The sequence below is a fragment of the Filicampus tigris genome, chromosome 2 (genome assembly GCF_054856515.1).
Source record: "Filicampus tigris isolate MCC_2025a chromosome 2, RoL_Ftig_1.0, whole genome shotgun sequence".
Taxonomy (NCBI): Eukaryota; Metazoa; Chordata; class Actinopteri; order Syngnathiformes; family Syngnathidae; genus Filicampus; species Filicampus tigris.
In genome coordinates this window covers 22,753,596-22,765,628 of record NC_141218.1, presented here as the reverse complement: position 1 = coordinate 22,765,628, position 12,033 = coordinate 22,753,596, and the positions used below count along the sequence as shown (strand labels likewise).

General features: G+C 40.5%; 2 protein-coding genes across 2 annotated transcripts; one reads left to right on the top strand and one right to left on the bottom strand.

Annotated features, from left to right (window-relative positions):
- The first annotated feature begins 495 nt into the window (after positions 1–495).
- On the top strand, positions 496–3,440 carry urp1 (urotensin-related peptide 1). Its single transcript, XM_086024052.1, has 5 exons — positions 496–596; positions 1,281–1,403; positions 1,501–1,541; positions 1,626–1,731; positions 3,329–3,440. The coding sequence occupies exons 1-5, from the start codon at positions 506–508 to the stop codon at positions 3,358–3,360; spliced, it is 393 nt and encodes a 130-aa protein (XP_085880178.1). The 5' UTR covers positions 496–505; the 3' UTR covers positions 3,361–3,440.
- Positions 3,441–4,736: 1,296 nt separating this feature from the next.
- clic2 (CLIC family member 2) lies at positions 4,737–11,547 on the bottom strand. Its single transcript, XM_086024183.1, has 6 exons — positions 11,371–11,547; positions 8,551–8,660; positions 8,039–8,164; positions 6,365–6,465; positions 6,100–6,281; positions 4,737–5,362 (listed from the first exon to the last, which is right to left on the bottom strand). Exons 1-6 carry the CDS (start codon positions 11,422–11,424, stop codon positions 5,201–5,203), a joined length of 735 nt encoding a protein of 244 aa, XP_085880309.1. The 5' UTR covers positions 11,425–11,547; the 3' UTR covers positions 4,737–5,200.
- Positions 11,548–12,033: the final 486 nt, after the last annotated feature.

Below are 12,033 nucleotides of genomic sequence, written 5' to 3'. Positions count from 1 at the left end.
GCATGGTTTTGGGCTGGATTAAATGCTCTTGGTGCACATATTGTCTTCTTTTTTTTTTTTTTTTTATTAATTGACCTACTGAATGAATGAGACAATTGTTGGGTTGGTCATTTAACAGAAAATGACGTGCGATCTTGCATTGACGTCTGTGTGGTGCGGCAGCATTGTGGCACAAAAACATCAGACGTGAGTGAGCGATGACGCTTTTGAGGACACCAGACGTGGACTCGCGGCACATTAAAGCGTGGCAGCTTCGCCGACAGCCATGCGTCATTAGTGAGGAAGGGTAAACATTTGTTAGGCTCCCCTGTACAAGCACAGATAGGCCGCAGCTGACTTGACAGGCTTCCCCTAAATGGTGTCTAAGACGGCCAATCCATTAAGGAGCGATGCTGGCTCTGATGATAATGTATTGATCGCTCGTGATGGATATCCGGCGCGCCGTTATAAAAGTGAAGTTCTTTGCCAAGCTGGTAGCAACTAGGCCAACTGCAAAGTCGCCACCATGCTGTCTCTCGCTGTGCTTTACCTCCTCGCTGCAAGATGGACACATGCACTACCTCTCTATCCTGACTCCAACCTGGAGACACAGTCAGGTAAGATCAAATTCTCATTTTTAAAAAGTAAAATCTCTAAAATGCGTGATATTAATTTTCTTGATGACATCACTACTAAAGCTACTTCCTGCCTTTATATGCGATAAGTGAATACACTGTTATAATGTAAAAAATTAAAGGCTACTTTAAAAAAAAAAAAAAAAAAGTAGCATTATATAAATCTGTTATTTTTCATATTCGCCTTTATTTGATAAAAAAAAAAAAAAAATATTTTGCTCTCTTTTTGACATCCTACTGGAAAACTTGCTATTTAAATAGGGGTGTGTTCATTTTCTCCCTTCTTTGTTTGTTTGTTTTCAGTTGAATTATACATGTCATTATTTTATCTTCGATTCATTATTTTACTCTCTATTTATTATATCCTGATGGAAAACTTATTTGAATAACTTACATTTTCTTTTTCAGTTGAATGTGTCATCATTTTGTCTAATTTCATTTCATTTTATAATTTATTTATAAAATAAATAAATCCTAAATATATCACCTGTCGGGCTGTAACCACCGATATGCAAAGGTGTTCAATTTTATATATTTTTTCATAAATCAATACTGTAGGTGAGTCAAAACGTGGGTATATATATATTTTTCAAATTATGGTTTTGCTGATGCGAGGCTTCTCCCCCGCGCCAGCCAATTATGTAACATGAATGTGTTCCTGCACAGATTTCCTTCAGAAGCTGGTGTCGGAAGACGCCTCTTACAATACAGAAGGGGAACAGAGGGAGGTGAATAATCGGTATCCTCTACTGATGCAGCACGGTGGGCAAAGTCAATCCTGGAACAAAGGTAGTTGGACGTACATTAATTTGCACCATTTCAATTGCAGACATCAGCAAGTGACACATTGAAATATTAATGTGGAATCTTCCGTTTTTGGTTAAAGGGCCTGGGGACTCAGCACAGCAGGATAACTATTCAAACATGGTAAATCTGAGCCTTTTTGTGTAAATGTAAAAAAAAAAGTCCTTTGTGTGTGTCTATCATGGTTTTATGTGTTCATGTGTAAAGATGGAGGGTCTTAAGGAAGTGGTTCTAAAGATGGCTGCAGCTGACAAGCTTCGCTCTCAAGCTTTTGTCAGGTCGGAGCCAGGCTTGCCCAAAACCAATAAAAGAGGTGAGCCTAAATTACACGACAATCATTTTTATACTGTTAATTATAGGCATCTACTACATTAATTAGGGTTCCATTTTATTTAGGTGTAGTCCTTCATGGGACAGGGAACCACATTTGGTAACCTGAGTCAAAACGAGGCAGCACGGTGGAGTAGTAGTAAGCACATCTGCTTCTGGGGTTTGCTGTCCAAACCTTTAACATGGTGCTTAATTCATGAATATCACAAAATATATTGTTACATTATTGTTATTATATTATTATTACTGTTATGAAAACCAGATGTTCTCGAGAAAAAAAGAGGACATACCTTGAATTAATCTGGAAAAGTTTACTTGCATCTCTGTTTAAAAAAATTACCCAAAAAGTGTGGACCATTAAGTACAGTTAAATATTGGTGTATATAAACTGAATGGGTGGCTGGAGAGCACTCACATTCTGCACATAATTTCTTGCTCGTCCTCCTCGGCTGCCAAAGACACGAGTGCAAATGCAACTGCAGTGTCTGATTCCTGCTTTTTGTCTGATTCCTCCACTTGTAAAACTGCCACGTTTTACTCACAACACTCCAACAAGTTTGTTTTTCCACTCTCTTTCTTTCCTTCAACCACCCATCAATTTTTTTCTGAGGTCAAGTCACGGGGTAGCACCTGAAGCAGGAAGGGAAAACTATTTTTCAAATATTTAAGAGCCACGACTTATGCAATAAATGACAATGAGCTCATTGACTCAGCATTGAAATCGGCAGATCTCCATGCAAATTCTCTTCTTCTTCCTGAACAAAAAAGTCTCACTGAAATGTACCCAACCTAATTATTTTCACTCCATATTGTCTAAAAACCCAAACTTTAATCTTGAGTCAACACAATGTCGCAAGGTTTCTGCAGACTGAGGAAGGGGAGGAGTTATACAAAACTTCTCAGACAAGATTTGGTCTCAAGTTAAACAGTTAAACACGTTAGTAATGCGTAAAAATGTGTACAAATAATACACAATGTGGGGAAAGACCAATAGTAGTCATTTGTGAAAAATATCAACATATTTGGACATACTGGGTTTCCGTCCAACAGCGGCAATATGTTTATTGTTGCGTTTGTAATTTTTTGCAGCTACATGAGGTAACCAACATAATAGAATCAGCTTTCCGTATGAGACAGTGTAGTTCTACACCACTATAAACCATAACCACAACAATAAACCTTTTGTTAAATTAATACAGTAGCTCTTTTTCAGTGTGAATCAAAACTGAGCATTCTTATCTTTGTAAATGGAAAGTTTTTTGATACAGCTTTTGTATTAGATCTCATGAGATTGTACAGTTTAACCTAATGTTGTGGCCAGTTGATGAATGGTCATTTTAGCATTTTGACAAGACAGTACCATGCAATAGCCTAAATCTTTAACAGTACTTTTACTTTTAAATCTGTCAGATACATATCAATACTTCCCAAAATCCCCCATAGGTAAAAATTCTTAAGATTAGGAAAACTCTATAATCATGATCAAAGCAGTGGGTACCTTTGTCAGGTACTGTTTGTTACAATACACGCTCTGTTTGCTGGTTCCAATTGTCTTGACTAATTCTATGTGGCTTTACCAGCGTGTTTCTGGAAATACTGCGTGACCAATTAGACACCAGCGGCGACACCACCACAAGACTCTGGTCAACTGAGTGAAGAAAATCTATTTTTTAAAGCTGTAAGATTGTCTTTTTTGTGTGACTGAATAAACTATTAGACAAGTGATCTGTGGATTATTTGTGATATTTTTACTAAGGCTGCAGCTATCAAATATTTTTTAGAATCGGTGAATCTGCAGATTATCCCACGATTAATCGAGTAATAAGATAAGAAGTGATTTTGCATTATTAAACAACAAAATATGCATGCGAGGTGAAGGTATAGGCCTAAATGTTGTCTACTTGAGGTTGCCATCCATATGTTCCACACTATAATATCTGTGACTTTGATTGTTTGAAGCTTCAAAAGGTGCGGCCTGGGATGCACCAGCCGCTGTGCCGCTTGTCGTCTGTTGGACCCAAATTATTATATAATACGACAAAACCAACCCCAGGGCTCGCAATGGAAGTTAGTACACGCAGCTGGGTAAGTACGTGAGTAAGTGGCGCATTTGAAGCGTGTCCACAGCGGGTTTGAATAGTAAGTTAGCCAGCTAATTGTCTTTAAATAAACCTCTTCCGTTAGCACCTCTCCCGCGGGGGCATCATGCCCTTTTTTTTTTTGGGGGTGGGGTGGGGGCGACAATGCGGCCGGAAGGGTACCCAGGTCAAGGATGGAGGGTTGCGGCCGGACGAGCAAAAAAGGGTCAAGTGCCCAGCTCTGGTACCAACATTTTTTACATATTTGCAAGTCATGCACTGCATGCATTGGGGGTGAAGGTGGTGGGGAAGATGCGCTTGGGAAAGACACATCGTGCTAGTCTTTGCACCTGCAAAGGTGAGAAGCGGAACAATGTTGATATTTGACTTTAATTTAGTCCCACTGAAACATACAGCATACAGTGGACATTTGTGGTACTAGTAATACTCCTGACACTGAGACGCTACATTTGTGATACGTGTCAGTGACATGATATTTACCCCAAAACATTTCTACCTCCTCCTACCTCGCTCCATTGTCAATCTCCTCTTTCCTCGATGGAATTTGTGGTGGGAGGTGCTAGCATGTAGACTGAGGATGGAGGACCAAGGTGCGTGCAATTAGACAAATGAGACGAGCCCCAGTTCAGCATCGCTATAAAGGCCTCTACATACCAATCTGATGGCCATCATGGCCAACTGTCGCATTGGCCTAGAAGTCGGCACGTCAGACTGGAAAATGATGGAAAACACACTGCAAAAGCCGACGGAGACGCCAACTACTCCAGACCTTCTACGCATGCGTGAGAAGTCATCAAGTCAAACAGTGTCTTGAAAAAACTAAAAGAAAAATCGTAAAAGACACGGGAGCTTCACAATAGCCACCCAATATAAGATTTAAGATAACAAACACCTTTGATTGTTTTATTAATGTGAAAGTGGCACATTTCCATCATGTGTTAGTACAGAACAAAATAGACAAGAGTAGTTGTTTTTCTGCATAAAAAAGGAACAGTTTTGAAGGGTTCTGCTGTTACTAACAATCATTAAAAATATATTGTATGTATGTACACTATAAACACAAATCTTGCAAGTTAAATAAACAGTCAATTGCACAATAGGTGACAAAAACAGTCAAAGACAATAAAACATTGTGTGTTTTGTGATTTGAGCTGTTAAGGCAGTGGTGGGAATCCTGAATCCAGTGGCACGTGAGCCATATACGGCAGTTCTAAAAACAAAGAATACCTCTGAACTATTTTAACCCCCGAAAAAAATAAAACAAAAAAAAAGGTTCCCCATCCCTGTGTTAAGATAACTGATGACTGTACTATCTTTGGCACTACGCAGTACCCTGTACAGATGGTGAACATTTTATTTCCTCTTACTTGCCACTCCTAAGTAAGCCTTCTCGATTTCGATTTCGGCCGGACATGTCTGTTTGAACTCCTCCCGCTCGTAGGCGTTGTGCAGGTATCGCCACACGCCCGTCAACTGGGCCGGGATGTCAAAGCCGCAGTATTTCTTGGAGGCAACCTGGATTAAAAAAAAAAAATACATTAAAAAATGCAACCCCATGCCGAGCCAAGGTGCACCTTCACACTGCAGGCAAATGCGACCCGGATCGAATTTTTTTACCCGTATGCGACCTGTATCAGATTTTTTTTATGACAGTTTGAACGGCTCAATTCCAATTTTTTTTTTAATTCGACCTGGGTCGCTTTCATATGTGGTTCTAAATCGGATACATATCCGATTTTTTGCAATGCAACCGTGGTCTGAACGGCCAGGTTGCATATCTGACATTGACCTCATCCGGAGCCCAAAATGCGCTCCGTGCTGGCAGAGGGAAAGTGCTGGCAGCAGGGGGATCGAATCTGCAAAGTTGTTTTGAGTAACAATGTTTACTTCATATTTGACTTTAATTTAATCCCACTTGAAACATGAAGCATAAAGTGGACATTTATGGTGATAGTAGTAATTCAGCTACGGTTCACATCGACATTTCCTACGCACGGTTATGACATGATGTCATCGTTACTATGTCTCCATGAAATAAGATAGAAAAGCCTCACCTCATAATTTCCCCCAAATACTGTATTTATTTCTACCTTCTACCTAATCGCTTCACTGTAGAAATGCCCCGACAAACTGGACCACATTTACTTCCATAAACAATACGTCATGAGTCTCGGACCCTCTGACATCTGTGTGATTATTTTCCTTAGGTTCAGTACAGTATGCATGATCATTCTTCTCACAGGCTGTCTCACCCTGATGACGTGCAGTTTGGGGAGAAGGTTGCAGTCGGCTAAAGTGAGGCGGTCCCCGTCCAGGAACTTCCTCGTGGAGACGCCGACTGTCTGACTTGAGTTGTGGTCGATTTCCTCGGGCAGAGGAGAGTTCAGGTAATCGTCCAGACGCTTAAACTCACGCAGCAGGTTTTTCTCTTGAACTGGAAAATCAGACATAGCGTTTTGCTCTGACCTTTTAACCTCTGATAAAACTTCAACGATGGCCACAAGGAAGCCCACTCACAGGAATTGTTTGGTGTGTTTTTGATGAAGGCGGAAAACTTTGCAAAAATGTCAGCGCCTACGTCAAAGGACTCTTTGTTTAGCGGGCTGAGGTGAGGATACCTGCAAAGGAAGATGATGTTTGTTTAAACATGCTTCCCATTCATTGTTTCATATGGGGCACTTTATTAGGTACAATGAAATTTGATTGATATACCCAAAAGTGATGTCTTTAAAAAGATAATAATGATATGGCACGGTAGCAGGGCTACTTGTTGAACCTGAAACGCTTTTCCACAGCATGAACCTTTTCAACTTTCTTATCTATCATTGTAGTTTAAATTCCAGCTGTTTCCCTGAGGTTCTCAGAGGTCTAAGTGATTTCCTCCAAGCCCAGCATTTCCTCGCCAAGCAGATACATCAACACACACTCTGTTGTCTTGTAAACTGACAAAAGTGGTGGTACACCGTTGTTGTTTTCTTTAGATACCCTTCAATGAGACATAATGTGCATTTTCAGATACTTTGTGTTATAATTTGTCTGATGTGATTTCATCAATATACAGTTTTTACTCACAGGCATTTGAGTCATGTATGGCTTGAATAGTACAGTCCAGAAACAAAGGAAGACTAGCCATCGACTGTATTTATTTATTTTTTGATTGATTGATCCATCCATCCATTTTCTACATCCTCATTAGGGTTGTCAGTGAGCTGGAGGCTTTCTTAACTGTCTTCGGGCTAGGGGTGGCGTACACCCTGGATTGGTCGCCAGACAATCGCAGTGCACATATAGACAACCAACCATTCACACTCGCATTCACTCCTATGGGTAATTTAGGGTCTTCATTGAGCTTAAAGTCTGGCGCTGTCTCTTGAAGCAAAACGCTACTCGAGACCGTTTGGTCAGCAGATAGCTCGCTGTGTTAAGTGAGTTGTCTGACGCCTGAGGCCTTAAATCGAAGATGTTTGCTCATTTTCGCCTCGCGAGGTGAAATGCTCCCCATGTGCGCGTTACTTGAGCCACGTGATGAGGGTAGAAATTCACATGACCAATCAAAATGAAACTTCCGTTCACATGATTTTAAGATAGCAGCCCCCAGCGAAGTTGTCACTGGCTGCCATTAGAACAGCCCGCGACAAAAATGAGTTTTACACCCCTGCTCTAAAATGTAGACGCTGACAACTTTTTGCCGGTCATCTTGAAATCATCTGAATGGAGGGTGTATTTTGATTGGCTACCTGGAGCAACTGAGGCAGAAAACTGAACTAAAAATTGCACACACACAGTGAGTTATCTGCTGAGCAAATGGTCTTGAATTATTGTTTTGCTCAGCAGATAGCACTAGTGTGCGTCACAAAGACAGAGTACAAGTACATGAAATTCCAGATACTGAGATTTGAACTCAGATCTCCTGAGAGTGAGGCAGCATGAGTCAAAGGCAGTGTACACCGTGGACTAGTCACCAGGCAATCACAGATAATAACCGTTCGCACTCACAAATGAGTATTTTTAGAATGGTGGAAATACGGGGAGAACATGTAAACTCAGCACAAGAAGGCTGGATCAACACCGAACCGCAGAACTGTAAGGCGGACATGCTAATCCCGCTTGGGATTTCAGTGTCGCCTGCCTTTGATAAACTCTTCTATTGGATCTCATCAGATGGTGAAGGTATACATACGAGTAGACTACCTGGGAGGGGCCAGCGTTTGCTCGAGAAACTCCTCGATTTTGATAAAGTCTGTTTTGAGTGTGCCGTTGTAGAGCAGGAAAGGCGGGTTGGTGCCGGGGGCCAGGTCCTTCAGCTCTGCGGGCTTCCTGAAGTTAAGACACCAGGATGGAGAAAAAACGGGTTTGTTGTGTATAAGAAAAATAAAAATAAATGAATAAATAAATTAAAACAACTACTGACTGTAGAATGGGAGTAGCCCCCTTACTACTGGGACCTATTATGTGTTCTGAAACCCTCAATTATCAGCATCTATTACAGGCTTCCTGATCCTGTTTTTCCACCAGTAATAACGAAGTTCACACAATGCAGACAAATTAAAAAAGGTGTTTGTTTGGAGGCGATACAGACCTCTCATACATGCTGATGGTGTGAAACGTTTTGAGGGGGGTGGTAAAAGAACAACATCCCAGTTCCTTTCTTAATAGAAGGTCTTTGAGGACATAAGGCCGACAGGAAGAGGAGGCGTGCTTACTTCCTCATGTCAACAGTGGTCACGGTGAACTTGACTCCTTTCAGCCACAGCACCATGAAGAGCCTCTGGCAGAAGGGACAGTTGCCCACGTTCTCACCGTCATGGCCGGCCTGACGTGCAAACAAAGAGAAGCTACACCAATTTCCTTCCTGCTTGTTAACTTTCCAAGGCACATGTAGGGTGGGGTGTTTGCTGGACGGTGGGAGGCAGGCATTGTGTTGCAGCGGAAGAAGTGAACATGCGCTCCCAATGTGACCACATGGACTATTTAAAGCAGGGACCATGGAACAAACCTGCCCGCTTGGGGTTACAGTGGCGCCTTCAGGATGAATTTGAAACTGTAGTGGCCCGGTTATTAGGTGTTGTGTTAAGAGTTCTACAATTTGAGGAGTCGATTTTGGTGGGGAAAATGCAATGAAAATATTTCGGACCTTCATAAGATTATTTAATTTTAAAATGCATTGCTATGTTTTTCAGTTCCAAATTCCTGGCTGTGACTTCAAGTTTTGTGCCTCCATATACAAATACTGTGATCACCTGAAAAACAAAATACACGGAACTAAAGAAAATTGCATATTTTCCCCAAGAAATTTGAAGTAGTTCTTAATGTTATGTGAAATGACAGTTCATTAAATACAGTGGCGCCTAAAGACAGGGTTTCTCAACCTTTATTGAGCCAAGGCATATCTTTCACATAGGAAAAAAAATCACGGCAAACCACTTGGAAAATTGTTCACAAAAAGTATATAAGAAGGTTAATTAAAAGTCATTAGAATTTTATTTTTTGGTCAAAATAATTGACATTGGGTAATTTTCCGCGGCACACCTGAAGATCGTCACGCTAATGTGCCACGGCACACTGATTGAGAATCACTACCTTAAGATATGAGTTTAATGTTCTGTGACGATGCATGCAACTCAAAACACGTGTATCCCAAATCTTCTTTACCCATTGAAATGGATAGAAATGCCTTGGCCACCGGGGCCGGTATAATGGAGACATACAGATATACATGAAAGAGATGGTCACATTTGCTCAGTAAGTCACAGTAATATTGGTCATTCTTAACAGAAGACAAAGAATATTTGCCTGTAAGTATTGTATTATTGCCTGTCTACCTGTGTTCCTCCACCGTTTGTATTAAACATTTATGCTAAAGGGTTAAGACACGACGTTGATGCAACTCATTAGCCGGACTTCTTCCTATTCATTCATTCATTCATTATTAATGAAGTATGTATTTCTTTTTTTGGTGGTATGCCGTGAGAGCTTTCAATGTAAAATATGTGCCTTTGCTGAATAAAGGATCTGAAACATTGTGTTAGACTATGCTCGAACAATAAATGAGTCTACAGAAAGGAATTCAATAAAAATTCACCAAGCAAAAAGCACATTTGGACATGGCCCCAAAAATGTAAAGAGTAGGCTAAGGCAAGATTGAAAACGTGTGCAATGTCACATATGAAACATTTGTGAAGCTTTGTGAAATTGGTTATTTAATCTGTAGCCATTTCAGTATGTTGGTGGAATTTTGGTTAACACGGTCAATTTTCCGTAACAAAGCTTTGTTAGCGCAGGACGTGTAGTTACTTAGACATTCATATTTAAAAAGATGTTACCTCACAGTCACTTCTGGGTTCAAAACTCAATTAAGGCTTTCCTGTGTGGACTTCGCATGTTTTTTTTTAGTTTTTTTTTTAGTTTCCTATCCACACAGGAAAGCCATAGATAAGATTGAAACCCCAAAACACAGAACTGTGAGGCAGTTCTGTGTTTTGGCAAACACACAGGCTGCACACTGACAATAATGTTGTTGACAGTTCCTATTTGTAACTACTATCAAATGGTCTCATAAAACTTTCAAATGGCCACCATCCATGACATCATGTGAGACCCAAGTATTTTCTTTTAACTAATAACGTCACTTAACTGTGCTTTTACACTGAAAGTTAGGAATGTTGAAATGTTATTCAAAATGTGCAGTCAATTAAAGTTTTATGATGCCAAATACATGGCATTCCATACATTTCCTATAACTGCTGTAACTTGAATTTATCAAATGCAGAGCCGACTTCGACTGTTTAAAAATAGGCAAAATTATTCATCACTGCTTATAAAATATTTTCTGATCAATTTGTAAACTCTTTATAACAATGGACCCCATTTTACTGTTTGTGTATGAAAGTGAGTGTGCCTGTGTCCTGTTTTAAACAGCTGAGACTCTCAAGAGTCAGACACACCATAACTTGGCTTTAACACCAAATAAAGCCAGACAACATCAGTCCCTCCCTTCCCTCTCACACAGCCAAGAAAGCACATTTCACAACTCTTAGGTATTCTGCAGCTTGTTGACTTTTTGGGGATAACCTTCCAGGGATGTACCCCACCCAAACTCAGCAGTCCTGTGAACTTCGACAGACCAGGCAGTATAGAAAATTGATGTTTTGTTAGGAAACAAGGACCCATTTTCTTAACTACATGTGCATGGTTGGGTGGGTGTGCCTGCTTTGGGGGCCAGTCATCACACAGCAAGCTCTCTGCTTATTTGGGCCATGATAAGGCTGTGCCTGTGCTCTGATAAAAACAGAGTGACTACTCAGCTGATGAACACAAATATTAAAACGTCCGGAGTGCATGCAAGCAAATCACAAGGAGTGGTCTTTCTATTGATTATATTTATTTGTTCTCTGGCCTTTCACATTTTTAAAGTAATAATTTATCTCCTTATTGTCAAGCAGTCTTTTTCCAAATGAAAAAAAAATCTGTGGAATTCTACATTTTTTAAAGTTGAAATTGTCATCAAAAATGAAAATACTGACCTTAACAAATAACTCAATGCTCGGCTCCTTGTCTGAATGTTGTCGGAGTGCCATGCCGTCCCCAAAGCAAAGGTCTTTATTCACGTCAAAGTCAAAACAGCCTCAAAAATAAGTCAAAAGAGTGATAAGATGAGCAAGTGAAGGATGTCTGGAGCGTGTGGGACACCTCTGGGCTGCTGGTTGTTTGGTGGTTATATCGCCCCCAACACACTTGACAAGTCAGTGGAGGGGGAGGACCCGTAGAAGGGGCGGGGTACACACGCTTATAAAATCTATGAGGACGGCTTAAAATAGCCACTTATGTACATATTGCAATATGCAGGAGACGATAAAGCCGTGACTCAAAACACACATTTTGTTTTGTGGTTTACTCACATTCCAATACCATGAGATATGTAGGGGTGGGATGGGGTTGGAACACTTTCACCATTTAATACAAATCACACCAATGGACATGGGGAGGAAAATTGATGTTTAAAGCAGTGTTTTCCACCTAAAAAAACAAATTACGTTTTTAATTTAAATTTTTTTTACTTCTCCCAATGTCACCGTATTGACCAAAATTAAAATACAACCTGGTAGGCTCAAATCTTCATCAAAAATGAAGCAGAAGTAAGGCCGGGTCTAGACAAACATGTATGAGGGGGCAACCACAAATCTTGC

Coding starts and splice junctions, on each gene's coding strand:
- clic2 (XM_086024183.1), bottom strand. CDS start 11,424: ATGGCACTCCGACAACATTCAGACAAGGAGCCGAGCATTGAGTTATTT. Junction 6,282..6,364: donor AAACACACCAAACAATTCCT/GTGAGTGGGCTT, acceptor CTGATTTTCCAG/TTCAAGAGAAAAACCTGCTG. Junction 5,363..6,099: donor CCAAACTGCACGTCATCAGG/GTGAGACAGCCT, acceptor TTTTTAATCCAG/GTTGCCTCCAAGAAATACTG.
- urp1 (XM_086024052.1), top strand. CDS start 506: ATGCTGTCTCTCGCTGTGCTTTACCTCCTCGCTGCAAGATGGACACAT. Junction 597..1,280: donor CAACCTGGAGACACAGTCAG/GTAAGATCAAAT, acceptor GTTCCTGCACAG/ATTTCCTTCAGAAGCTGGTG. Junction 1,542..1,625: donor AGGATAACTATTCAAACATG/GTAAATCTGAGC, acceptor TCATGTGTAAAG/ATGGAGGGTCTTAAGGAAGT.